At 42.0% G+C, this 27,834-nt stretch overlaps 1 protein-coding gene and 1 long non-coding RNA gene across 5 annotated transcripts; one reads left to right on the top strand and one right to left on the bottom strand.

The window, feature by feature from the left end:
* Nucleotides 1–143: 143 nt before the first annotated feature.
* On the bottom strand, nt 144–25,300 carry taf1c (TATA-box binding protein associated factor, RNA polymerase I subunit C). 3 transcript variants are annotated; one of them, XM_075455822.1, is made up of 15 exons: nt 24,874–25,300; nt 23,397–23,508; nt 22,147–22,196; nt 21,922–22,020; nt 21,133–21,200; nt 20,812–21,053; nt 19,630–19,764; nt 19,433–19,550; nt 19,274–19,345; nt 18,538–18,673; nt 9,231–9,359; nt 8,980–9,151; nt 8,179–8,316; nt 4,743–6,073; nt 144–1,791 (listed from the first exon to the last, which is right to left on the bottom strand). In XM_075455822.1, the coding sequence occupies exons 1-15, from the start codon at nt 24,988–24,990 to the stop codon at nt 1,588–1,590; spliced, it is 3,123 nt and encodes a 1,040-aa protein (XP_075311937.1). In that variant the 5' UTR covers nt 24,991–25,300; the 3' UTR covers nt 144–1,587. The 3 variants fall into 3 exon arrangements, with proteins under 3 accessions (XP_075311937.1, XP_075311938.1, XP_075311939.1); XM_075455823.1 differs by lacking the exons at nt 21,133–21,200; nt 22,147–22,196; nt 23,397–23,508; nt 24,874–25,300 and having other exon boundaries at nt 21,922–21,991; XM_075455824.1 differs by lacking the exons at nt 21,922–22,020; nt 22,147–22,196; nt 23,397–23,508; nt 24,874–25,300 and having other exon boundaries at nt 21,135–21,152.
* On the top strand, nt 25,273–27,628 carry LOC142372835 (uncharacterized). Of its 2 annotated transcripts, XR_012768334.1 has the most exons (5): nt 25,273–25,600; nt 25,729–25,832; nt 25,933–26,028; nt 26,135–26,607; nt 26,732–27,628. It is a non-coding gene; the product is annotated as an uncharacterized LOC142372835 (long non-coding RNA). The 2 variants fall into 2 exon arrangements; XR_012768333.1 differs by having other exon boundaries at nt 25,933–26,607.
* Nucleotides 27,629–27,834: the final 206 nt, after the last annotated feature.

Here is a 27,834-nt window from a genome sequence, read left to right on the forward strand (position 1 = left end):
AACTTTTTCCTGGAGAACCATTTTGTGATGCAAATGTATTACTCTGTTGAACGCATATTGTTTTGAGAAGCAAAACGCTTTATTTTTTAAACCCCAGCCAACTAGCCGGACTACCTTCATCAACACCAAAACGAGGCTGGAACTCTGCTCACAGGACGCAGCAGGGGGTAAGAAGATGTTCAGAAATGATGTTGCTGATATGGGATGTTACACAGCTTCATGTCAGAAGAGGCGAACTGTCCCTTTAAGGTGAAAAACAGCTTCCCACCAGGATCACATGTAGCTGAGGCCCTGCAGGACGCATGTTGTAAGCTGGAAACTCAAGAAAAGCATCGGGTTGCCATAACAACAGGAGGAACATCGTCACCAGTGGTCCTGTTATTGTTACTGTGAGTATTCAGATATTTTACTTATTTTCCTTTGTGCGTCTGTCTGCAGCTTTGTGATTTATAACAGCTCTCCGTTGAAAAATTAATCGTTAAATAGAAGTTAAACAAATTAATAAAACAGAAAAATTACTTATAATACAGAATGTCAGATTTCAGAAACATATTTATTAGATATGAATTAGTGATGCATTGATGTGTTTAATGTTACAGCTGGTAAAAATGAGGTAATTATGACTTTAAAAAGCCGGTTAGCATGTTGCTATCATCAAGGTAACAGACATTTAGCTATTATGATAGACTTTAGTCTTTTTTTCCATTCATGTTTAACTGAAATAGCCGGTTTCTATAAAACTAATTGGCTTTGATTCAACTTTTGCTCTCACATTTTGCAGAAAAACTATCAGGATATATATCAACATTTAGCTGATAAATATCTAGATATTAGTTTCGGTCCTTATCGCCCAGCCGTAGTGTTAAGTTTTAGGAGAATAAACTTCTTTATTCATTCTAAAGTTTCTATTAGAACCCGTTCGATCCTGCAGAATGAGACCCAAAAACAACCAAAGCTGGTTTCAGATCACTCTGTAAGGAGCACCAACGTTCTGTTTCCAGCGGTTTTTATTGATATAACTTCAGTTTTGTTAGAAAAATAATTCACAACAGCGGAAAAGGTCCATCGACACACCGACTCTGAGTGTTTTAAACTAAATACGTCACAATCGAACAAAAGTAATGGCTGAATGGTGAAAATGGTGATTACCTGAGAAATGCTGCTCAAATGAATAATAAGGTTTTGTTCTGAAATCAGCCAGCTGACATGCTGTTAAACACAGATCAAACAAATCCTTCCTCACCTCTGATAAACTGAACTTTTCCCGATTCCTTTGACTTTAAACGGATCTAAAATGATTCCGTAAAGCTTTCTTCGCCCACGAACACAACTTCCAACTGAACTCTACGTTCAATTTCAGTCCAATAAGGATGAATTCAAGCCGCCCAAAATCAGTCGCTCGGGCCTTTGATGCTTCTACCCAGACGGACAAATATCACAGCAAACAAAGACTTCGGTCCTACCACGCCGGCCGCTGGGGATCCTCTCCAACACCCGGCTGGATTCAGAGACGGACGCAGGCCAAGGGTTCCATCCAGTTTACAAATCCAGGTAAAAGGTAAAATCCAAACAATACAATCCCCACGATCAAAATCCCATGCGAGACTTCTTCTTGGGCTGCGACGTCTGCGAGAGCCCCGGCCGATCCTGCGAACTCTGGGAGGGGGTCTGGGAGAAGCCGCGGCCCGCCGACAGAGCCCCCCGGGGGGGTTTTACGAGGAGAGACTGGGAGCTGCGGAGCCCGGAGGCAGGGGAAGGTGGAGGTGGCGGCTCCATCTGTGGCGGCTCCTCCTTTAAAGAGACACAGAGAGACATTTAAACTTTAGTCTAGAGATGCACCGGTTGCAAAATTCTTGGCCGATACCGATTTCCGTTTTTTTTAAGGAGGTCTGACCCGCCAAAACCGGTTTTTCCAATCTAAGAAATCATTAGAATCATATAATAGACACTATATTTGTTTGGCTTGAGTACCCTTCTCCCAGACAACATTTTGCTTATATAACTGCAATTAAAACCACAACTAGTGGTAGGCTATATGCTATCATAACCCCCCCTTTCAAGAATAAAACATCACAAATAAGAAATGGAGTTTCAACAGTGCCTCCTGAGCAGATTTATTTTCAACGTTTGTGTATATGGCTTGGAACGCTCTCAAACTACTCTGGCCGCGCTGTCAGAAAAGTACCGCCTACTTGGTCATTTGTACCGTGGACTCGGGTGTTTCATCAGATTTACGAAGCCTTTATCCTGCACTACGCTAAACGGCTGCTCGTCCAGTGCCATGAACTCCATTATTTTCCTGGTGGACTTTTCGGTGGAGGGTGGCTGCGACTCTGCTGCATCCCTCCTCTTAGCAGTGTCCTCCTTATATCTGCTAAACAAACCCAGGTGCTTCTTTTCCAAGTGGCGTATTAAGTTTGTTGTTCCAAATGTCTCAGGCGTTGATCCTCCGCGGCTTACTTTTGACTTACAAGAATTACAAACGGCGTGTTTTGGCACAAAGTGAAATAAGTCCAGATCAGTGACGTGTTTACTTCCTGAGTCCTGCTAGGTTTTAGCAGCGTTGAGCTGCTACACACCGCGCATGCGGGTCAGTTTGAGCAGCCGAAAACCGGAAATTACGACAGTGACCGGCCGGTCACCGATTGGGGCCGATTGGATATAAAACTGGCTTATTTTTATTTATTTATTTATTTTAAATCGGCGGCCGATTGATCGGTGCATCTCTACTTTAGTATGGAGTTTATTTTGTGTCAATAAGTTTAAAGAATACTTTTATAAGAGCAAGCAAAATATATCAATTCAAAAACTAAATTTAAAAAAGTCAAACAAAAAATACATGATTGCAATTTAAAAAAACTGAAATCGTGTAAAATATTTGCCTTCGCCTCCTTCTCAGTTTTGGTTGTTGTCGTTTTCTTTGATTACGTCTCCAGCTTTCTCGTTTGCGCTCCCTGACTTTTTGTTTGCGGTTTTGACACAAACGCAGCAGCTACTCTGCTTCTGATTGGTTCTAAAAACGAAAAGGAAACTTACAATTTTTTCCATAATAACCGGTCCCGGCTTACCTCAGACTGCATCCTGAAGAATCGAGAAGGGCTTCACGAAGGGCTGTGGTATAGTTATCTTCTGGTTTTGGCGGTAGTTCGGTCAGTGTGAGGGGGTTGGCGTTTTTAGAACCAATCAGAAGCAGAGTAGCTGCTGTGGCCAGAGCTGCTTCGTACGCTTGCTTAGCTGTCCGTCGAACACAAATAAGCCAATAGGAATGCCCCCGTCGAAAGCCCACCCACCAGGCACGTTTGTGTCAAAACCGTAAACAAAAAGTCAGGGAGCGCAAACGAGAAAGCTGGAGACGTAATCAAAGAAAACGACAACAACCAACACTGAGAAGGAGGCGAAGGCAAATATTTTACACGATTTCAGTTTTTTTTAAATTGCAATCATGTATTTTTTGTTTGAATTTGTTCTTTTTTTGTTTGACTTTTTTAAATTTAATTTTGAATTGAAATATTTTGCTTGCTCTTATAAAAGTCTTCTTTAAACTTATTGACACAAAATAAACTCCATACTTTAGTCAGCATTAAAATCATCCACTCAAATGTTGAAATGTGACGGGTTCAAAGCAGCAGACGTTTGCCGGCACATCATGTCTCGGCTCGAGTGAAGAGAGAGCGACGAGCTGCCGACTGCGCTGACAGCCGAGTGATGAGCGGCGGCGCTTTAATGGTTCCCATCTGCGACCGCCCGAGGAGCCGCTATCTGTGCGCGTTACGCTGGATTTATGCATCCGGGAACTTCTCGCTTACTCAAACTCGCATACTAACTCAGAAAGTTAGTAGGAGAAGTAGGAGAAGTATGCGGTTTCAAACACAGCCTTCTATTTCATCAACACCGGTGTGACAGATGTTCAACGCACAATCAGATGATGGCAGTGAAGAGCAGGGCTGTGTTCGAAACCGCATACTTCTCCTACTACTCCTACTAACTTTTTGAGTTAGTATGCTAGTTTGAGTAAGCGAGAAGTTCCTGGGTGCATACTAGATTCTCTGAAATGTTGGGTATGCATCATGAGGTTACTACTCATACTCAAACTACCCAAGATGCAACGTAACGTGACGTCGCCGATCGTCATTTCCTGTCAAAACGGCAGTTTCAAGCTAGCTACAACGAGGGTAGGTTCACTTCCTGTTTTCAAAACAAAAGCACCAATTGTATCCTAATGGCTTTCCCTATGATAAAAGGCAACGGGTATTTTATTTTGTGAAAATAACAGGAAGTGCGTTGCTCACTGCGGCTAGCTTTAGTAGCGCCGAATTCGTGGGAACAAAATTGTAAACAGCCGGTATTTTGTCAGGTTTTCAACACGTTGGGGATCTAAACGACTACTTTCTCACCTGAAAATGTTTCAAATGTTGCTAAAGTTTACAGAGTTTAGAGCTTAAGAGAAATCAGCTTCAGGCCGGCTGATGTCGGCTCGGGCAGGAGCGAAATGCATTGTGGGTAAACACTCTGCATACTGTCTGATCGATCAGTATGTAGTATGCAGTATGTAGTATGGAAGTATGTAGTATGTGGTAGTATGTGTTTCGAACACAGCCCAGGTGTTCTTTCACCTGCACTTTGCTCGGACCGAACAGATGTTTTTCTAAAAGCCGGATAAGTAACTGCGCCCTGCGTTCATCCCCCCAAACGGGACAGATGTGTGATTACTGTTAGCAACATCTGGAGCACTGCAGCCTTACCTGTGTTGAAAACAGAGAGCTGAGGTCGTCCTCCGCAGGACGCTTGGTCCTCCTCTGATTGGCTGCTGCGGCCCCAGGGCTTCGTGTCTGGGACAGCGAGACGTCGTGGCGCCCGCTGGGGGTCTGCGGATCGCCTTGCGTCTGGGACAGCGAGACGTCGTGGCGCCCGCTGGGGGTCTGCGGATCGCCTTGCGTCTGGGACAGCGACATGGCGTGGCGCCCGCTGGGGGTCTGCGGATCGCCTTGCGTCTGCGGATCGCCTCTTTTATTCGTCCGCGGCGTGCTGGCTTGGCTGGGAGAGTCCGATTGAACGGCGGAAGGCGACGCTGTTCTTCTAATATCCTTGGCCAGCTGGGCCAGCACCCCACACCCGTCCGAGTCTGACCACGCCCCCTGACTCGCCGCGGACGACCACCCCGTCGAGCTGGAGAAATCGTCCAGCGTCGACTGGTAGCTGAGCGACGAGGTGAAGCTGCCGCTCAGCTCCACCCGCTGGCCGGCGGCCCTCTTCGCCTCCTTCTGGCTCCGCCTCCTCCGCCTCAGAGCGTCCAGCTTGGCGTGCTGGTTCAGCCCCAGCTGCTCCTCCCACCACGCCTGCCACGCCTCCTCGCCCTGCCAGGAGAGCGTCAGCCGCTCGCTCAGAGGGTCCGTCCAGGCTTCCGTGTCCACCCGATGGGGCACGGGCGCCACGTCTGAAGCCCCGAGCGCAGCGGAGACGGCGCCGTGCACCAGCAGCGAGCGCTCGGACATGCACGACCTCAGCGCTCGCCTCAGGGTCCCCACGCTCTGCTCCTCTGATGCGTCACCGGCAGACAGACGCAGCAGACCTTTAGTTCTGATGGTGAAATGCTGAAAGCTGCCGGACTCCTTCTTCTTCTTCTCCTTCTTCTTCTTCTCACTACTTTTCTGAATGAGTATCTGAAGCCAACGTTTCCACGTGGCCAAAGTGTCTTTGCTGAGCTTCGTCTGAGAGCGACACTCGGCGCCTTCTTCGCCGCTACGCTCCTCGCCATAGGAAGAAACGACAGATCTGTACAGCCTCGATTGATCTTTTTCTGGCGTCTCGACAACAATCGTTGGCCCGATGGCGTCCTCGCAGCTCGACGCGTCCGATGCAACCGGCTCTGCGCCTCTTCTCGCTGGTCGCGGACGCTTTCTGGCTCTTTGTGGAGGTCCGTCCTCTGCAGCCGGAGGTCCAGATGTGTCGCCATCTGGCAGCTTGAGCTCGAGGATCTGGTAGAAAATGTCTCCTGCTTCTGTGAGCTGTAAGACACACATCGACTCCTCGCTGCTGGGTCGTCTTCCTACTTTCCTCTGGATACACGTCACCCCTGACAACACACAAAAAAACCTGTGAGCTGAGATATCTAACAGCAGAGACCATGTTCCTCAAGTTTTAGCTTCTCTAAGAGTTTCTAAAAGCAAAATGGGAGGCAGAGCCTTCGGTTATCAGGCTCAATACCGCATACTGATCTGTAAGACAGTATCCAGAGCGATTACCCACAATGCATTTCGCTCCTGCCCGAGCCGAAATCAGTCGGCCTGAAGCTGATTTCTCTTAAGCTCTAAACTCTGTAAACTTTAGCAACATTTGAAACATTTTCAGGTGAGAAAGTAGTCGTTTAGATCCCCAACGTGTTGAAAACCTGACAAAATACCGGCTGTTTACCATTTTGTTCCCACGAATTCGGCGCTACTAAAGCTAGCCGCAGTGAGCTAACGCACTTCCTGTTATTTTCACAAAATAAAATACCCGTTGCCTTTTATCATAGGGAAAGCCATTACCATACAATTGGTGCTTTTGTTTTGAAAACAGGAAGTGAACCTACCCTCGTTGTAGCTAGCTTGAAACTGCCGTTTTGACAGGAAATGACGATCGGCGACGTCACGTTACGTTGCATCTTGGGTAGTTTGAGTATGAGTAGTAACCTCATGATGCATACCCAACATTTCGGAGAATCTGGTATGCATCCGGGAACTTCTCCCTTACTCAAACTCGCATACTAACTCAAAAAATTAGTATGAGTAGTAGGAGGAGTATGCGGTTTCTCTACCTTTAAGATCAGGACTAGCGAGTCGTCCATTAAGTTTTGTTGCTATAGATCTGATACATGTCTGCCATCTGGGTGAGACACAAAGAGATCCTTCCTGTTTGATAAACGACTAAAAAAAACACGATCTTAAATTCAAAAAGGACATATTTACATGAAATGGACAGAACTTCCCAATAGTAAAGTATCAAATGACAACAGGAAAGGCGTAATGTGGGCAGAATTAGTGAAACTACAGCTTCCTTTCAGCTTTGCACGCCCTGTTCCAGCGTTTCGGCCCATTGTAAACACTCCCTTCTGGGTAATTCTCACTGCTTTTATCATGTGGTTTGCAGACACAGCACGCTGCTGTTTCAGTGTGTGGCTTTAAAAACCTTTAGACATGACTCAAACCTTATCCACACACACTCCAAAGCTCCACGTTTTTACATTTTATCTCATAAAAACATGCGCTGGGGTTCCCAATAATAAATCAGCCCGTTAAAAAAAAGAATTTCTCGACTGTCGCATTGATAAAATCCTGATTTTATTTAACTGCAGTGTCAGTAAATAAGATCACAATTCAAAGAGAAAAGATGACAGCACTCTGTGCAGTTAACTTCCACCAGTTCTGGTCTTTGGAGAGATTTCTGCTGGCGGAATCTGATCAGATATTTCAGAACTCCTGAGTTAAAATGTGAGCAGCCAGCAAGAAAGCTGTAACCCGGAAATGGCTGCAGGCTTCACCCCCCACAGAGACAGACCGGATAGATGTTGTGACAAATATTCAAAATATGGAAAGGATGAGCTTTTCGGTAAGTCTAAGGATCGATAAGTATTCGCAATAATGGGAAAAATGGATTGTGTTTGTGGCCACAAGAGATGCTCACTGAGCCATTACTGTATGAACCGAGTTGTATCATCAGCATAATGTCTGTTTAAATGTGTAGGTGACAAACTGTTTGTTCTACAACAGAAATAGAATAGAAAAATACTTTATTCATCCCCCAATGGGGGAAATTCAAATTAGTCAAGTAGCTAAAAAAAAATTACAAATATTTACAATGATTGTATATTAACAACAACAATAATAATAATACCAATTCTAGTAAAAATACTACTACTAACTAATAATAATAATAAATGACGAAATAAATAAATAAAATTAATTAATTAATAAAATGAAATAAATGAAATAAAATAAAATAAATAAATAAAAAAATTTCTTTCTTTTTCTGTATATTTATTTATTTTATTTCTATAAAAATAAAGTACAAAAAACAAACAAACAGATAAGATGACAGCAGGGGAACGCAGCCAATGTTTCCTCACACAGTAGATAATCTCCTTTAACTCAGTTTCCCTCCATGTTTACACATAAATGTACCGACTGTGTCATTTGTTACCTGCAGCAGGCGCAGACAGTCTGTCGGTCGTGGTTTCCAGCCGGTGAGGGATCTGAACCGGGAGATGTTTCAGGCTGCCTTTAGGTCTGAGGAGCGCCTGAGGAGGACCTCGACTGAAGCAGGCCTGCAGTCTGCCTCCTGAACCAGGTAGGGGTGTAATAATCAGTAACTGGCATTTAGCTGTTATGCAGCTAACAAGTGGAACAAACTGCCAGTGGAGATGAAACTTTCACCAAATGGAGACATTTTTAAATCCAGGTTAAAGACATTTCTGTTCTCATGTGTCTATTCATGAAATCTGCACGATATCTTTGAACTTATCTGCTTGTTTTTAGAAATAGAAAAATACTTTATTCATCCCCCAATGGGGGAAATTCAAATTAGTCAAGTAGCTCAAAAAAATTATAAATATTTACAATGATTGTATCTTAACAACAATAATAATACCAATTTTATTTTAATTTTAGTAAAAATACTACTACTAATAATAATAAAAATGACTAAATAAACAAATTAAAATAAATTAATTAATATTTGTAATAATAAAATTTAATTTAAATTAAAAAAATTTAAATAAGTTTTATTTATTTTTTTAAATAAATCTATCAATCAATTTGAGAAGAACTCAGCAGTTGGACTATCGCTGAATTTGTTTATATTTTTTTCTTTTTTTAAAGCATTTTGAATCGTTCTGGACATGAAATGTGCTATATTAATAAATTTGATTTGATTTGATTGGCACAAATCTGAATCTAAATTCATCAAACTCCGCCTGGATGCTGCCGTCCTCTCTCCACTGACCGGAGTACTGAAGCAGGGTGACTTCCTGAGAACTGTGGGAGCCCAGCAGGATCTTATTCGCCCTCGTTTCGCCCGGAATGACGTGAGAAAAAAGGGGCGGAGCCTCCATCATGTGATCGGACTTCAGCATGGGCACGCAGGGGAAACGCTCGTCCATGATGTAGGCCGAGTGCTGACGGGACAGACGGAGAGACGGTGTAAGAATACCTGAAAGGCTGCGACATCACCGGCCTGAAACTGCGAGGATGCACCTGCGTGGTGACGAGGTGATGGAAGGGGTGGAGCTCTCCCAGATACCGGCACAGGATCAGTCGCTCTCCACTCCGGCACTCCGAGGAGCTGCTGATGCGAAACAGCGTGTGACCAGAACACGGACTCACCTGCAGGGACGGGAAGTAAAGGGAGTGAAGGAAGTAAAGGAAGTAAAGGAAGTAAAGGGAGTGAAGGAAGTAAAGGAAGTAAAGGAAGTAAAGGGAGTGAAGGAAGTGAAGGGAGTGAAGGAAGTAAAGGATGTAAAGGAAGCGAAGGATGTAAAGGATGTAAAAGGAAGTGAAGGATGTAAAGGAAGGGAAGGAAGTAAAGGAAGTGAAGGAAGTGAAGGGAGTGAAGGAAGTAAAGGAAGTAAAGGAAGTAAAGGGAGTGAAGGAAGTGAAGGGAGTGAAGGAAGTAAAGGAAGTGAAGGGAGTGAAGGAAGTAAAGGAAGTAAAGGGAGTGAAGGAAGTGAAGGGAGTGAAGGAAGTAAAGGATGTAAAGGAAGCGAAGGATGTAAAGGATGTAAAAGGAAGTGAAGGAAGTAAAGGAAGTGAAGGAAGTGAAGGAAGTAAAGGAAGCAAAGGAAGCAAAGGAAGCAAAGGAAGCAAAGGAAGTAAAGGAAGTAAAGGGAGTGAGGGAAGTAAAGGAAGCGAAGGATGTAAAGGAAGGGAAGGAAGTAAAGGAAGTAAAAGGATGTAAAAGGAAGTGAAGAATGTAAAGGAAGGGAAGGAAGTAAAGGAAGTAAAAGGATGTAAAAGGAAGTGAAGGAAGTAAAGGAAGTGAAGGGAGTGAAGGAAGTAAAGGAAGTAAAGGGAGTGAAGGAAGTGAAGGGAGTGAAGGAAGTAAAGGATGTAAAGGAAGCGAAGGATGTAAAGGATGTAAAAGGAAGTGAAGGAAGTAAAGGAAGTGAAGGAAGTGAAGGAAGTAAAGGAAGCAAAGGAAGCAAAGGAAGCAAAGGAAGTAAAGGAAGTAAAGGGAGTGAGGGAAGTAAAGGAAGCGAAGGATGTAAAGGAAGGGAAGGAAGTAAAGGAAGTAAAAGGATGTAAAAGGAAGTGAAGAATGTAAAGGAAGGGAAGGAAGTAAAGGAAGTAAAAGGATGTAAAAGGAAGTGAAGGAAGTAAAGGAAGTGAAGGGAGTGAAGGAAGTAAAGGATGTAAAGGAAGCGAAGGATGTAAAGGATGTAAAAGGAAGTGAAGGATGTAAAGGAAGGGAAGGAAGTAAAGGAAGTAAAAGGATGTAAAAGGAAGTGAAGGAAGTAAAGGAAGTGAAGGGAGTGAAGGAAGTAAAGGAAGTGAAGGGAGTGAAGGAAGTAAAGGAAGTAAAGGAAGTAAAGGAAGTAAAGGGAGTGAAGGAAGTGAAGGGAGTGAAGGAAGTAAAGGAAGTGAAGGGAGTGAAGGAAGTAAAGGAAGTAAAGGGAGTGAAGGAAGTGAAGGGAGTGAAGGAAGTAAAGGATGTAAAGGAAGCGAAGGATGTAAAGGATGTAAAAGGAAGTGAAGGATGTAAAGGAAGGGAAGGAAGTAAAGGAAGTAAAAGGATGTAAAAGGAAGTGAAGGAAGTAAAGGAAGTGAAGGGAGTGAAGGAAGTAAAGGAAGTAAAGGAAGTAAAGGAAGTGAAGGAAGTAAAGGAAGTCAAGGAAGTAAAGGAAGTGAAGGAAGTGAAGGAAGTAAAGGAAGTGAAGGAAGTGAAGGAAGTAAAGGAAGTAAAGGAAGCGAAGGAAGCGAAGGAAGCAAAGGAAGCAAAGGAAGCAAAGGAAGCAAAGGAAGTAAAGGAAGTAAAGGGAGTGAAGGAAGTAAAGGAAGCGAAGGATGTAAAGGATGTAAAAGGAAGTGAAGAATGTAAAGGAAGGGAAGGAAGTAAAGGAAGTAAAAGGATGTAAAAGGAAGTGAAGGAAGTAAAGGAAGTGAAGGGAGTGTAGGAAGTAAAGGAAGTAAAGGAAGTGAAGGAAGTAAAGGAAGTGAAGGAAGTGAAGGAAGTAAAGGAAGTGAAGGAAGTGAAGGAAGTGAAGGAAGTAAAGGAAGTGAAGGAAGTAAAGGAAGTGAAGGAAGTGAAGGAAGTGAAGGAAGTAAAGGAAGTAAAGGAAGCGAAGGAAGCAAAGGAAGCAAAGGAAGCAAAGGAAGTAAAGGAAGCAAAGGAAGTAAAGGAAGTAAAGGGAGTGAAGGAAGTAAAGGAAGCGAAGGATGTAAAGGATGTAAAAGGAAGTGAAGAATGTAAAGGAAGGGAAGGAAGTAAAGGAAGTAAAAGGATGTAAAAGGAAGTGAAGGAAGTAAAGGAAGTGAAGGGAGTGAAGGAAGTAAAGGAAGTAAAGGAAGTGAAGGAAATGAAGGGAGTGAAGGAAGTAAAGGGAGTGAAGGAAGTAAAGGAAGTAAAGGGAGTGAAGGAAGTGAAGGGAGTGAAGGAAGTAAAGGATGTAAAGGAAGCGAAGGATGTAAAGGATGTAAAAGGAAGTGAAGGATGTAAAGGAAGGGAAGGAAGTAAAGGAAGTAAAAGGATGTAAAAGGAAGTGAAGGAAGTAAAGGAAGTGAAGGGAGTGAAGGAAGTAAAGGAAGTAAAGGAAGTGAAGGAAGTAAAGGAAGTGAAGGAAGTGAAGGAAGTAAAGGAAGTGAAGGAAGTAAAGGAAGTGAAGGAAGTAAAGGAAGTAAAGGAAGTGAAGGAAGTGAAGGAAGTAAAGGAAGTGAAGGAAGTGAAGGAAGTAAAGGAAGTAAAGGAAGCGAAGGAAGCAAAGGAAGCAAAGGAAGCAAAGGAAGTAAAGGAAGCAATGGAAGCAAAGGAAGTAAAGGAAGTAAAGGAAGCAAAGAAAGCAAAGGAAGTAAAGGAAGTAAAGGAAGCAAAGGAAGTAAAGGAAGCAAAGAAAGCAAAGGAAGTAAAGGAAGTAAAGGAAGCAAAGGAAGCGAAGGAAGTAAAGGAAGCAAAGAAAGCAAAGGAAGTAAAGGAAGTAAAGGAAGCAAAGAAAGCAAAGGAAGTAAAGGAAGTAAAGGAAGCAAAGGAAGCAAAGGAAGTAAAGGAAGTAAAGGAAGCAAAGGAAGCGAAGGAAGTAAAGGAAGTGAAGGAAGTGAAGGAAGTAAAGGAAGTAAAGGAAGTGAAGGAAGTAAAGGAAGTAAAGGAAGCGAAGGAAGCAAAGGAAGCAAAGGAAGCAAAGGAAGCAAAGGAAGCAAAGGAAGTAAAGGAAGCAAAGGAAGTAAAGGAAGTAAAGGGAGTGAAGGAAGTAAAGGAAGCGAAGGATGTAAAGGATGTAAAAGGAAGTGAAGAATGTAAAGGAAGGGAAGGAAGTAAAGGAAGTAAAAGGATGTAAAAGGAAGTGAAGGAAGTAAAGGAAGTGAAGGGAGTGAAGGAAGTAAAGGAAGTAAAGGAAGTGAAGGAAGTAAAGGAAGTGAAGGAAGTAAAGGAAGTGAAGGAAGTAAAGGAAGTGAAGGAAGTGAAGGAAGTGAAGGAAGTAAAGGAAGTGAAGGAAGTAAAGGAAGTAAAGGAAGTGAAGGAAGTGAAGGAAGTAAAGGAAGTGAAGGAAGCGAAGGAAGTAAAGGAAGTAAAGGAAGCGAAGGAAGCAAAGGAAGCAAAGGAAGCAAAGGAAGCAAAGGAAGTAAAGGAAGCAAAGGAAGCAAAGGAAGTAAAGGAAGTAAAGGAAGTAAAGGAAGTAAAGGAAGTGAAGGAAGTGAAGGAAGTAAAGGAAGCAAAGAAAGCAAAGGAAGTAAAGGAAGCACAGGAAGCAAAGGAAGCAAAGGAAGTAAAGGAAGCAAAGGAAGCAAAGGAAGCAAAGGAAGTAAAGGAAGTAAAGGAAGTGAAGGAAGTAAAGGAAGTAAAGGAAGCAAAGAAAGCAAAGGAAGTAAAGGAAGCAATGGAAGCAAAGGAAGCAAAGGAAGCAAAGGAAGTAAAGGAAGCAAAGAAAGCAAAGGAAGTAAAGGAAGTAAAGGAAGCAAAGGAAGTAAAGGAAGCAAAGAAAGCAAAGGAAGTAAAGGAAGTAAAGGAAGCAAAGGAAGCGAAGGAAGCGAAGGAAGTAAAGGAAGCAAAGAAAGCAAAGGAAGTAAAGGAAGTAAAGGAAGCAAAGAAAGCAAAGGAAGTAAAGGAAGTAAAGGAAGCAAAGGAAGCAAAGGAAGTAAAGGAAGCAAAGGAAGCAAAGGAAGCAAAGGAAGTAAAGGAAGCAAAGGAAGCAAAGGAAGCAAAGGAAGTAAAGGAAGTAAAGGAAGTGAAGGAAGTAAAGGAAGTAAAGGAAGCAAAGAAAGCAAAGGAAGTAAAGGAAGCAAAGAAAGTAAAGGAAGCAAAGGAAGTAAAGGAAGCAAAGGAAGTAAAGGAAGCAAAGAAAGCAAAGGAAGTAAAGGAAGTAAAGGAAGCAAAGGAAGCGAAGGAAGTAAAGGAAGCAAAGAAAGCAAAGGAAGTAAAGGAAGTAAAGGAAGCAAAGAAAGCAAAGGAAGTAAAGGAAGTAAATGAAGCAAAGGAAGCAAAGGAAGCAAAGGAAGTAAAGGAAGTAAAGGAAGCAAAGGAAGCGAAGGAAGCGAAGGAAGTAAAGGAAGTAAAGGAAGCAAAGGAAGTAAAGGAAGTAAAGGAAGCAAAGGAAGTAAAGGAAGCAAAGAAAGCAAAGGAAGTAAAGGAAGTAAAGGAAGCAAAGGAAGCGAAGGAAGTAAAGGAAGCAAAGAAAGCAAAGGAAGTAAAGGAAGTAAAGGAAGCAAAGAAAGCAAAGGAAGTAAAGGAAGTAAAGGAAGCAAAGGAAGCAAAGGAAGCAAAGGAAGTAAAGGAAGTAAAGGAAGTAAAGGAAGCAAAGGAAGCAAAGGAAGTAAAGGAAGCAAAGAAAGCAAAGGAAGTAAAGGAAGTAAAGGAAGCAAAGGAAGCGAAGGAAGTAAAGGAAGCAAAGAAAGCAAAGGAAGTAAAGGAAGTAAAGGAAGCAAAGGAAGCAAAGGAAGCAAAGGAAGTAAAGGAAGTAAAGGAAGTATAGGGAGCAAAGGAAGCAAAGGAAGTAAAGGAAGCAAAGAAAGCAAAGGAAGTAAAGGAAGTAAAGGAAGCAAAGGAAGCGAAGGATGTAAAGGATGTAAAAGGAAGTGAAGAATGTAAAGGAAGGGAAGGAAGTAAAGGAAGTAAAAGGATGTAAAAGGAAGTGAAGGAAGTAAAGGAAGTGAAGGGAGTGAAGGAAGTAAAGGAAGTAAAGGAAGTGAAGGAAGTAAAGGAAGTGAAGGAAGTAAAGGAAGTGAAGGAAGTGAAGGAAGTGAAGGAAGTAAAGGAAGTGAAGGAAGTAAAGGAAGTAAAGGAAGTGAAGGAAGTGAAGGAAGTAAAGGAAGTGAAGGAAGCGAAGGAAGTAAAGGAAGTAAAGGAAGCGAAGGAAGCAAAGGAAGCAAAGGAAGCAAAGGAAGCAAAGGAAGCAAAGGAAGTAAAGGAAGTAAAGGAAGTAAAGGAAGTAAAGGAAGTGAAGGAAGTGAAGGAAGTAAAGGAAGCAAAGAAAGCAAAGGAAGTAAAGGAAGCACAGGAAGCAAAGGAAGCAAAGGAAGTAAAGGAAGCAAAGGAAGCAAAGGAAGCAAAGGAAGTAAAGGAAGTAAAGGAAGTGAAGGAAGTAAAGGAAGTAAAGGAAGCAAAGAAAGCAAAGGAAGTAAAGGAAGCAATGGAAGCAAAGGAAGCAAAGGAAGCAAAGGAAGTAAAGGAAGCAAAGAAAGCAAAGGAAGTAAAGGAAGTAAAGGAAGCAAAGGAAGTAAAGGAAGCAAAGAAAGCAAAGGAAGTAAAGGAAGTAAAGGAAGCAAAGGAAGCGAAGGAAGTAAAGGAAGCAAAGGAAGTAAAGGAAGTAAAGGAAGCAAAGAAAGCAAAGGAAGTAAAGGAAGTAAAGGAAGCAAAGGAAGCAAAGGAAGCAAAGGAAGTAAAGGAAGCAAAGGAAGCAAAGGAAGCAAAGGAAGTAAAGGAAGCAAAGGAAGCAAAGGAAGCAAAGGAAGTAAAGGAAGTAAAGGAAGTGAAGGAAGTAAAGGAAGTAAAGGAAGCAAAGAAAGCAAAGGAAGTAAAGGAAGCAAAGAAAGTAAAGGAAGTAAAGGAAGTAAAGGAAGCAAAGGAAGTAAAGGAAGCAAAGAAAGCAAAGGAAGTAAAGGAAGTAAAGGAAGCGAAGGAAGCAAAGGAAGCAAAGGAAGCAAAGGAAGCAAAGGAAGTAAAGGAAGTAAAGGGAGTGAAGGAAGTAAAGGAAGCGAAGGATGTAAAGGATGTAAAAGGAAGTGAAGAATGTAAAGGAAGGGAAGGAAGTAAAGGAAGTAAAAGGATGTAAAAGGAAGTGAAGGAAGTAAAGGAAGTGAAGGGAGTGAAGGAAGTAAAGGAAGTAAAGGAAGTGAAGGAAGTAAAGGAAGTGAAGGAAGTAAAGGAAGTGAAGGAAGTGAAGGAAGTAAAGGAAGTAAAGGAAGCGAAGGAAGCAAAGGAAGCAAAGGAAGCAAAGGAAGCAAAGGAAGCAAAGGAAGTAAAGGAAGCAAAGGAAGCAAAGGAAGTAAAGGAAGTAAAGGAAGTAAAGGGAGTGAAGGAAGTAAAGGAAGCGAAGGATGTAAAGGATGTAAAAGGAAGTGAAGAATGTAAAGGAAGGGAAGGAAGTAAAGGAAGTAAAAGGATGTAAAAGGAAGTGAAGGAAGTAAAGGAAGTGAAGGGAGTGAAGGAAGTAAAGGAAGTGAAGGAAGTAAAGGAAGTGAAGGAAGTGAAGGAAGTAAAGGAAGTGAAGGAAGTGAAGGAAGTGAAGGAAGTAAAGGAAGTAAAGGAAGCAAAGAAAGCAAAGGAAGTAAAGGAAGTAAAGGAAGTAAAGGACGTAAAGGAAGTAAAGGAAGCAAAGAAAGCAAAGGAAGTAAAGGAAGTAAAGGAAGTAAAGGAAGTAAAGGAAGTAAAGGAAGCAAAGAAAGAAAAGGAAGTAAAGGAAGTAAAGGAAGCAATGGAAGCAAAGGAAGCAAAGGAAGTAAAGGAAGTAAAGGAAGCAAAGAAAGCAAAGGAAGTAAAGGAAGTAAAGGAAGCAAAGGAAGTAAAGGAAGTAAAGGAAGTAAAGGAAGTAAAGGAAGCAAAGAAAGCAAAGGAAGTAAAGGAAGCAAAGGAAGCAATGGAAGCAAAGGAAGCAAAGGAAGTAAAGGAAGTAAAGGAAGCAAAGAAAGCAAAGGAAGTAAAGGAAGTAAAGGAAGCAATGGAAGCAAAGGAAGCAAAGGAAGTAAAGGAAGTAAAGAAAGCAAAGAAAGCAAAGAAAGCAAAGGAAGTAAAGGAAGTAAAGGAAGCAAAGGAAGCAAAGGAAGTAAAGGAAGTAAAGGAAGCAAAGAAAGCAAAGGAAGTAAAGGAAGTAAAGGAAGCAATGGAAGCAAAGGAAGCAAAGGAAGTAAAGGAAGTAAAGGAAGTAAAGGAAGCAAAGAAAGCAAAGGAAGTAAAGGAAGTAAAGGAAGCAAAGGAAGTAAAGGAAGTAAAGGAAGCAAAGAAAGCAAAGGAAGTAAAGGAAGCAAAGGAAGAAAAGAAAGCAAAGGAAGTAAAGGAAGTAAAGGACGTAAAGGAAGCAAAGGAAGCAAAGGAAGCAAAGGAAGTAAAGGAAGTAAAGGAAGCAAAGAAAGCAAAGGAAGTAAAGGAAGTAAAGGAAGTAAAGGACGTAAAGGAAGTAAAGGAAGCAAAGAAAGCAAAGGAAGTAAAGGAAGTAAAGGAAGTAAAGGAAGCAAAGAAAGAAAAGGAAGTAAAGGAAGTAAAGGAAGCAAAGGAAGCAAAGGAAGTAAAGGAAGTAAAGGAAGCAAAGAAAGCAAAGGAAGCAAAGGAAGTAAAGGAAGCAAAGGAAGTAAAGGAAGTAAAGGAAGTAAAGGAAGTAAAGGAAGCAAAGAAAGCAAAGGAAGTAAAGGAAGCAATGGAAGCAAAGGAAGTAAAGGAAGCAAAGAAAGCAAAGGAAGTAAAGGAAGTAAAGGAAGCAATGGAAGCAAAGGAAGCAAAGGAAGTAAAGGAAGTAAAGAAAGCAAAGGAAGTAAAGGAAGTAAAGGACGTAAAGGAAGTAAAGGAAGCAAAGAAAGCAAAGGAAGCAAAGGAAGTAAAGGAAGTAAAGGAAGCAAAGAAAGCAAAGGAAGTAAAGGAAGTAAAGGAAGTAAAGGACGTAAAGGAAGTAAAGGAAGCAAAGAAAGCAAAGGAAGTAAAGGAAGTAAAGGAAGTAAAGGAAGTAAAGGAAGCAAAGAAAGAAAAGGAAGTAAAGGAAGTAAAGGAAGCAAAGGAAGCAAAGGAAGTAAAGGAAGTAAAGGAAGCAAAGAAAGCAAAGGAAGCAAAGGAAGTAAAGGAAGCAAAGGAAGTAAAGGAAGTAAAGGAAGTAAAGGAAGTAAAGGAAGCAAAGAAAGCAAAGGAAGTAAAGGAAGTAAAGGAAGCAAAGGAAGCAATGGAAGCAAAGGAAGTAAAGGAAGCAAAGAAAGCAAAGGAAGTAAAGGAAGTAAAGGAAGCAATGGAAGCAAAGGAAGCAAAGGAAGTAAAGGAAGTAAAGAAAGCAAAGGAAGTAAAGGAAGTAAAGGAAGCAATGGAAGCAAAGGAAGCAAAGGAAGTAAAGGAAGTAAAGGAAGCAAAGAAAGCAAAGGAAGCAAAGGAAGTAAAGGAAGCAAAGGAAGTAAAGGAAGCAAAGAAAGCAAAGGAAGTAAAGGAAGTAAAGGAAGCAAAGGAAGCGAAGGAAGTAAAGGAAGCAAAGAAAGCAAAGGAAGTAAAGGAAGTAAAGGAAGCAAAGGAAGTAAAGGAAGTAAAGGAAGTAAAGGAAGTAAAGGAAGCAAAGAAAGCAAAGGAAGTAAAGGAAGTAAAGGAAGCAAAGGAAGCAATGGAAGCAAAGGAAGTAAAGGAAGTAAAGGAAGCAAAGAAAGCAAAGGAAGTAAAGGAAGTAAAGGAAGCAATGGAAGCAAAGGAAGCAAAGGAAGTAAAGGAAGTAAAGAAAGCAAAGGAAGTAAAGGAAGTAAAGGAAGCAATGGAAGCAAAGGAAGCAAAGGAAGTAAAGGAAGTAAAGGAAGCAAAGAAAGCAAAGGAAGCAAAGGAAGTAAAGGAAGCAAAGGAAGTAAAGGAAGCAAAGAAAGCAAAGGAAGTAAAGGAAGTAAAGGAAGCAAAGGAAGCGAAGGAAGTAAAGGAAGCAAAGAAAGCAAAGGAAGTAAAGGAAGTAAAGGAAGCAAAGAAAGCAAAGGAAGTAAAGGAAGTAAAGGAAGCAAAGGAAGCAAAGGAAGCAAAGGAAGTAAAGGAAGCAAAGGAAGCAAAGGAAGTGAAGGAAGTGAAGGAAGCAAAGGAAGCAAAGGAAGTAAAGGAAGTGAAGGAAGTGAAGGAACTAATGGAAGTAAAGGAAGTGAAGGAACTAATGGAAGTAAAGGAAGACGGGCCAAAAACAGCTCCACCTCTGGGACTCACCCTCACGTCTGTGAGCTCCACGCCCGTCCGGTCGGCGTACAGCATCACCCTCGGGTGGGCGGAGAACTCGCACCATCTCCATGACGACTTGGCGTTGAAGTACAGGTTGCTATGCTCCACCCGAACCGTCTGCATCCTGATGGGGAGGAATACGTTTTATCTAATTAATCACATGATTTCCCTGATTAATCGCGATTAATCGCATTTGTACACAGAATCCAAAAGTAGCGTATAGCTTTTAGCATTTAGCTTTATTTTAAATGTGCTGCCATATGAATGAAAGTGCCATAACATTTGTTGTGCAAACACACTTTTAACATCAGCATCTTTCTGTAGTTTTTATGTAGAAGCCTCGCTCCACTGTCTGTTTCCTTGAATGACAGACTTTTACAAAATAGGCACAAAAGCCCCCAAAAATGTGGGAAAAAAAAATTCTATATTTTTTTAAATGTATTTTTTTATTAAAATGTTTTAATTTGTTTAATTTTTTTTTTAAATTTGTTATATAAAAAAATTTATTTTTAAAAAAAGGAAAAGAAAATTGTATTTTTTTTTGGACATTTTTTTTGTATTTTTGGGGGGAAAAATTGCATTTAAAAAATAATAATAATAATAAAACCTACGTCAATGCACGATAAAATATTTATCTTTGTTAAATAATTAACAGGTTAACGCGTCCAGCCCTAGTTTTTTTTATTCTCAGCCGTCTCCAGCTCCAGCAGAACGGCTTCCTCACCCTTTGCCCACAGTCCACAGGTTCGCTGCTCCGCTCTCACTCGCCACCAAAACTTCCCCCAAAACATGAGGGCTGAAATCACAAAGCAGAGAGACGGTAACTTTTTCTCCTCTTGTTCACCCGGAGGCCGCGGCCTTCCTCCTCCTGATGCTCGCTCACCTGACGGCGACGCAGGTCGCCACCTCGCTGGCGTTGATCACCTGCAGCAGACGCGGTTCCTTTGTTTCGCTGAACCTCCAAACTCCGCAGAAGTGATCCGACCGCACAGCGACACAGCCTGCACACAAACACAAACAGCTTTAAATGAATCCAGCTGTGAATCCAGCTGGGAAGTCACCTTTTTAACATCTTCTTACAGTCGTTGAAGAGCGCGGTGCAGCTGATCTGTCTGATGGGGGCTTTGAGCTGGAAGCTGGAGGGCTCGCTGCTGCTGGCATCCAGGAAGGAAGAACTCCCGCCGTGCTGGTGCTGCAGCGCCACTTTGTGGAAGTCTGAGGTACTGCGTTAAGAATCAGAACAGAGCAGGAAAAACAGGCCTCTGCTTCATATGAGAGTGTGAAACTGGCATATTTAGGGTTCACAACCAATTTGTTGTGAATTATTTCATACATAACTAAACTATTTCAGCTAGGGCTGGGCAGCGATTAAAATGTTTAATCTAATTAATCACATGATTTCCCTGATTAATCACGATTAATCGCATTTGTACGCAGAATCCAAAAATGAATCCAAAAGTAGTGTATAGCTTTTAGCATTTAGCTTTATTTTAAATGTGCTGCCATATGAATGAAAGTGCCATAACATTTGTTGTGCAAACACACTTTTAACATCAGCATCTTTCTGTAGTTTTTATGTAGAAGCCTCGCTCCACTGTCTGTTTCCTTGAATGACTTGCTGCTATCAGTTGTGTGTTTTGCCTTTAAGTGATATTTTAGACTGGAACTACTACGCTGAGAAGACAATTCAACTTGGCAGTGTTTACAGATGACTTTGGTTCTGTCGACTCCGCCGTCTGGAAGAACTTTAAAATGAAAATGGCCGAGTAAAAGTTCCGTACCCTTCTCCATGTTTGGTGGATCCGCCGATTACTTTCTTTTCCTGTTCCACAGCAGACAGCAGCAGACTTTTACAAAATAAAATAAATAATAAAACAGGGGCGGTCGGTGGTGTAGTGGGTTGAGCAGGCGCCCCATGTACAAGAGGCTACAGTTCCCCCGGTTCGAGTCCCGCATCGGACGGCCCTGTACTGCGTGTCGTTCCCCCTCTCTCTGCCCCCTGCCTCCTGTCTCTCTGAACTTTCCTATCAATTAAAGGCACAAATTTTTTTTATTTTAAATTTAAAAAATAAATAAATATATAAAACCTGCATTAATGCGTGATAAAATATTTATCGGTGTTAAATAATTAACGAGTTAACGCGATAATAACGAGTTAACTCGCCCTAATTTCAGCACAAAAAAGGGATTCTGGGGTCTAAAGAAAAGCGGCCGACTTTTGAATCTTTGCCTTAAAGCTTCGGTGTTTGATCTGCAGGATACGGAGGCGGTCCAGTCCCGGCCCTCCGGGATACAGGAGGCAGCCGTCGCCCTCGCGCTCTGAGAATGGCACGAAAGCCAGAGCGCCCCCGGTGGCTCCTTCGCAGAACTGCGCGCGGTCCCGCTGCTCCTTCAGCTCTTTGCACAGCAGCGAGCTCAGGAGCTCCGTGGGGATGTCGGGCACCACGCCGGACAGCAGGCTGCAGTATCTGCTCATCGTTGTGGAGCAATACGCCTGCTGGCACCTGGGAGGCAAAGACGGCACGAATCAGGCGGAGGCTGTTCATCACAGCCGCAGAATGCTTCTCGGTTGAGTCGCCTCACACTTTCAACTTCAGCACATCGAGGTAGTTCTTTACCCTCCACATGCTGACAGAATCCTGCCGGTGCGTCTGAAAGGGAAACGGCACATTTAACCACGTTTAACCTTTCATTCCAGGTATAAACAGAATAGAAATAGAATAGAAAAATACTTTATTTATCCCCCAATGGGGGGAAATTCAAATTCGTCAAGTAGCTCAACCTTTTTTTAAATATTTATAATGATTGAATTAACAACAATAATAATACTACTACTAACTAAATAATAATAAATGACTAAATGGCAAAATAAACAAATAAATAAAAATTAAATCAATCAATTTGAGAAGAACTATTAAAGGTATAAACAAGTTAAATTTAAGACCTTTTAATACCACTTCTAAATGAAATTTAAGACCAAACGTACAATGGAAATACAAAGTAAACACACTGACAGTAAAACGGTAAAATGAGTTTAAGAACATCGGCTAAATGCGTGTAATGCGAAAAGATCACAAAAAATGTCATCACTGTCCTAAATTAAATTTATTAAAATATTTTCAGAACATTTCAGTCCCATGAACAAATGTTTATAAAATCAAGTAAATATATTAAAAAAAATATATACTGTTCCTTTAGAGCAAAAAGACAAATAAACAAATATTTAAGACCCATGCAATCTGAATTTAAGACAATTTAATACTTTTTAAGGTCTTATTTTCAGGAAAATTGATTTAAGACTTTTTAAGGACCCCGGCCACCCTGCAACCAGGAAAAGCATTTGGTGAGTGAAGTCCCTGTGGTTAAACTCACCTCCTTCCTCTTTCCAAATCTGAAGTTGAAGTTTTCGCCCAGGATGGCACTCATGCTCCCAAAGGCGTCCTGGTAGTGATCCGTGAAGAAGTTCTGCAGCTGGATACAAAAACAGCAAACACAGCTCAGCTGATGTGATGCCTTACGAACAACAGGCACAAAGTAAACTGGACTCCACTAAAACAAAAGAAATGGCCGCCTTAAATCTGAGAAATATTTCCTCACGTGTTCTGTGGCATCCAGGGGATCCGGAGGCGTCAAATGCCCGAGGAAAGCTGGAAAAAAATGTTAAAAACATTCAGCTGTCAGCTCATATAAAACAACTAAACATCACATATACAGAAAAAGATAAAGACGGATGTATTTAGTAGGACATTTAACCTCTAACCCGATTGATATTTCTGTAAATTTCATCTTAAACAGTGCATTAATCAGCCCAAGTTATGTGGGATAAATGAGATAATTAACATCTGGCAACGAGCTGCTATTCGTGCACATTGACAACTTCATACAGGCCAAGATAATAAATTTACTGTCATCCACCTGGAATACACTCAGTGTTGGACAACGATGCTTTAGTACCGGCTGTTTATGCCCAAAACAGCTGCTGCCCCATTAAACTCATTAAAACGGAAAAATCCATAAAATCCACCTCCAAGTCAAAGTGAAATCATCTTATTGATTGAATATTATCTTTGATGAATACCAAACGGATCAAATCAATATTCTAATCTGCGTTATGTTACATCCACCGTCATTAAAACGGTCAGAAAATCAGGATTAAATGGAAAAAAAACCAACATATTGCATACATCATTAAATGCAACAACTTTCATGGATTTCCTCGGCATCATGACTGAATTAAATGCTGAATATTTAGACCTTTTAGCCTTTTAACATCTTAAAGGGACAGTTCGCGTCTTTTGACATGAAGCTGTATAACATCCCATATTAGCAACATCATTTATGAACATTTTCTTACAACAAAATGGTTCTCCAGGAAAAAGTCAGAGCTCACAATCACTTGGCCCTATTTTCTCTCCCTTCGTATCACTGCCTGCTGCCGCCTGCTGACAGCCGCGCCTGTTACGCTGTTTGCTGCTCGGTCTGCACAGCAGGCACTGATACGAAGGGAGAGAAAATAGGCCCAAGAGATTGTGAGGTCTGGCTTTTTCCTGGAGAACCATTTTGTGATGCAAATGTATTACTCTGTTGAACGCATATTGTTTTGAGAAGCCAAACGCTTTATTTTTTAAACCCCAGCCAACTAGCCGAACTACCTTCATCAACACCAAAACGAGGCTGGAACTCTGCTCACAGGACGCAGCAGGGGGTAAGAAGATGTTCAGAAATGATGTTACTGATATGGGATGTTGCACAGCTTCATGTCAGAAGAGGCGAACTATCCCTTTAAGAAAGAAGCTGGGTGAGAAGGGGGACCCTGTGTCTGAAACAAAAGAGTCAGGAGGTCTCACCGGTTTTGGGGGACAGGAGTGGGACGGGCACGGGCTCGGTGTGACACCAAGTCTCTCCTCTAACTTCGTGTCTGGGCGTAAACTTCCAGCTGGAAGGAGGACCGGGGCCTGCCTGAAACCACAAAATACACCAAACGGTAACCAAATCTGACAAATACAGACGGCGTTAAGCTATGAATACCTGCAAACAGTACAACTGTAACTAAGTGTGATCGTGACCGAGCGTTGTTTTAAGCCAAAGCCAGATGTGCTGTTGTCGTACTGTTCACAGGATGCAAGCGAATGAATAGAAAACTGGCTTTAATGACACTAAAATGTGATGTTATTATTTTGTGATTTATTTATTTTTATTATTATTATTATTTTTTGTGTGTGTGGGGGTGTGCAAATGTCTCGTTTTTATGTTTTACATTTGCATTGCTCTCATTGTTCTTTAAAGAAAAACCAGATAAACACATTTGAAAAAAAAAAAAATGTGATGTTGTGTTCCCGTGTCAATTCTCTGGAAGACTGAAACAGGTTTCCCTTAAAAAAGTAAAAATAAAAAAAATTGCCAAGGGTGGCCCTGTACTGCATGTTGTTCCCCCTCTCCCTGCCCCCTGTCTCTATTCAACTATCCTGTCCATTAAAGGCATAAAAGCCCCAAATAATAATAATTAAAAAAAAAACATGCCTGTAATCAAAAGTACATTGATTTTGACCCATTTCCCAGGCTTTCCTGATGAAAACCGTCCCCTCATCATGATGTTGCCACCACCATGCTTCAGCATGGGGATGGAGTTCTCAGCATGATGGGAGAAGTTGGGCTCCCATTTTCCAACAGGTTTCATTTTTGTCTCACTGGACCAACATGCCTTCATCTTACATGCTCAGAGAGTCTTAAATGGTATTTTGAATTGGATTATTTTGTAAATAATTATGATTACAATGAATTGAATTCCAATTGGCTTGAATTGGACTTTATTGACATTTGTTGTATTTTGCGCTATATAAATAAGAATGAATTTAATTAGCCCCCTTTAAGCAAAGGCTATTTTTCTGATCCCGCTTCCATGGAGCCCAACAGCTTTAACTGCCCCCACCACAACAACCTGCTGTGGAGTTTCCTTTGGGCCCTTAAGCCAGAACAAAACGCTGAACAATTTCCTAATAATAGGTTTAATTGAGCCAACTGTGACTTCTGAACACATTTGTAAACACCAGATCATACTTTTTTTGTGTGTGGGGGGTTCTTTAAAACAATTTTTTTTCTTTATAGGCTCTAGGCCACGTGTTGGTTTTTATTTGCCTCCCCACAGCACGAGGAAAATAAGGAGGAGGACGAAAACTTCATGACAAAACGTACATTAATGTGATCAAATGTACTCGTGGCAAGCAACTTTGATATAGGAGAGCACAACTGAAACTATTTAATCGATTCACACCCGGTACACAGTGTAAGTTTTCATGCATTGAAGTGGCAGCTGAGCTCACCCACCTGAGGTATTACTCTGTCATAACAGCCCCAGGACCCGGCGCAGTGTCTGAGGACCGAGTCCGGCGGTCCGCAGTTATAAAACGACGGGAAAAGTTGCTCAGGAAACTTGTAATCCATCTTTGATTTATTATGGAAACTGTAAACGGCTCAAATAAGCGTCGCTTTGTCCCGAGCTCCCTGCGTGGGAACAGGTCTGGGCATGTTTCACAGCTGCGCTAACGTTAGCTCTTAGCTAATCTCACAGCTAGCATGAGCAGAAAACGACTTTCCTCCAGGAAACATCACAGTACGCGTTTAATAACGCGCGTATGTCCACACGGCAACAATGTCAGCAACTCCCACCAAAAAGAAACCGAAGTTTAGTTATCTGAAGCATCGCTGAGTTCCCAAACACGTGTTTTTAGCTGCATCGGTAAGCGGAAGTGACGTTCTAAAACAACTATGACAACTTCCGGTGTGTTTTTCTTCGCTCAGTGATAGCAGAGCCCGTCTACGGAGAGGGCATACAAGAAATCCCTGATTCACCTACCAGCTCCTATTAATTTTTATCCTTAGACACAGGTGAAGAGTGTTCTTTGGAGCCATATTTCCAGATTTTTTGACCTGGACAAACAGCACACAATTCGAATGGCCCCAAAGCTGACTGAGAGGCACATACACCTCCCTGCCTTCTCAAAGATGCGAGTCAGTTTGGCTACGCAGGTGTTTAGCCACACCGTCTCTGCTGGTAAATTTTCACATGGATTATTCATCTTTTCAATAATTATTAAGTAATTAAACTGAATTAAAATGAAAACTGCAGACTGTAATGTGATACTGACCTCCAATTAAATTGTCCCATCTGCTGTGACCCAGGCATTTCTGCGATGGGAACATTGCAGAGACTGCCAGCAGAGGCAAAAGACACCGCAGACGGTGTAGCTAAATTAAATCGCCTCTTTTGACGTGCTTAATTCTAGGTAATTATGTAAAAATAAAACCTTAACTTCACAAACATACATCTTACTAACTACACTCTACTAACTATGACTTGCCTACATACAACTATCCTACTTGCAGATCCGCCAAGGATTTACGACCCCTCGGAGCAGGAGGTCAGGAGAAGGATGGCTTTCTGATTGACTGCATTCGCTGGGTGGCAGGCTGGCAGTTCAGGTCAGTCACTAAGACACAACACCAAATGAACATCTCGGCCGAGCAGTAGCACATCACCATGGCCTCCATGTTAATTGCATGTCTTGAACCCCCCACCCTCCACCAGATCTCAGCGTAAACCACCACCATGCCAGAGTGGAATGGTCCTAGCCATTAGGAGCATTCTGCAAGTCCACAAGAGGTGCACAGATGCTGGAATGAAGTATCTGTGCACCTCAAAATTGAATCAGGACTGTATTGAGGTAACAAATAAAAAGTAACCACCAGAAGCTATGATTTTGACCATCTGCCTTTTTTTGGCAGAACCTGTTCTCCTTGATCCGGGGGAAAGGGGGGCACAAATATAACCCCAGTGCACGCGAGTTCACTGCAGCTCTAAGGGGATTGAGCGTGTCCAACATTTTACCTGCCCTATCCTCATCCGGGACATCCAATTGTGAGGTGGATGATGGAACGACGCTCCTGGCCACAGTGTCTGATGACACCATCCCCTCCACAACAGCCCCGCCGACCTCACTGGCCCCAGGAGAGGTAGAGGCTGGGGAACAGATGGTGGTGTCGGACATTGTGGAAGACAAGGTCATCTCCACAACACAAAACATTGCATTGACACACCTTTACAGTCATGAATCACATTAAACAAACATTCCACATTTGATCATGCTCATATTTGATGTAACACTGTATTTCCCTCACTTTATAGACTGTTGGTGATTGCCTCCAAGAGGAGGGCCTGCACTATGTGGCTGGCTGGGTCATCCGGGTCCTCCAGCAGGAGGAAGTAGTCCAGGCCTGTCCCCAATGTGAGGTGGTGCTGATGGGTGCCAGAGACCAGGACCACAGCTATGCTGCAGCAAGCACCAACCACCCCTTCCTGGAGGCCAATAAATTTACGTCAACGGCAAACTTGATGAAGCCGTCTGATCATTTTTTCGCAGCCATCCAGCTGTTGGAGGGGGAGTTTGTGAGGCTCATCAACGATTTCTGGCCACACAAGGGAATCACGAAAAAATTCTTCAAGCTGGGGGCATTTAACAGCCTGTTCAGGGCTCACCAAGAGCATGCCAGCCTGTTAGAGGCAATTGCAATAAAAAAAATTGTTATGTGTAGACTTGGGGCAGAAATACTTGAGAGGAACAGGAGGCTGCTCAAACCTCAAGGCGCCTTAGCAGCTCAAAGAAAGCTGTCCTCCTTCACGGCCTGAATTCTGCAGCTTGACTGTAAATTGCAGTGGCAGTAGGGGGGGTTTAGTAGATAGATTAGGGGGTTAGTTAGGTTTGTTAGATTAGGTTAGGTAAAATAGGTTATTTTAGGACATTAATAAATATATGTTTAACAACAAGGGCCTACTTTTGGAATCTTTACTTAAGTTTGTGTTATTATTTTTCATACTACATGCAACAAGTGTTACTTATTTAGTCAATTTATTCATTAGTCCTTTGTTTTATTAAGAAAATCAAACTCACTGAACGTGTCCATGCATTCAAACTGAGCTCTGTTGGTATAAACTTTCCATTAGACGTTCTCTGCAGTGACTCAGAACTTGCCGTAAAGCAGAACGTACGCAATCTGTGACGTCATCACCATTTTTGAACGGCTTTTTAGATTTTCCTTCCTATTTACGTCATTCAAATGACTTGTATGAGTTTATTATAGAATAAAAACACTCTTCAATCATTGGAAATAAAATGGGTTTGGATGCTTTTTTTGTAAGGCCATTAAAACTTTATACTCACTGTAATGCAGCCGTCTCCAACCCCAACTAACAATTCTGTTAGCTAAATATTGCATTCATGTGTAAATTTG

This window comes from Odontesthes bonariensis, chromosome 22 (genome assembly GCF_027942865.1).
Source record: "Odontesthes bonariensis isolate fOdoBon6 chromosome 22, fOdoBon6.hap1, whole genome shotgun sequence".
NCBI classification, from domain to species: Eukaryota; Metazoa; Chordata; class Actinopteri; order Atheriniformes; family Atherinopsidae; genus Odontesthes; species Odontesthes bonariensis.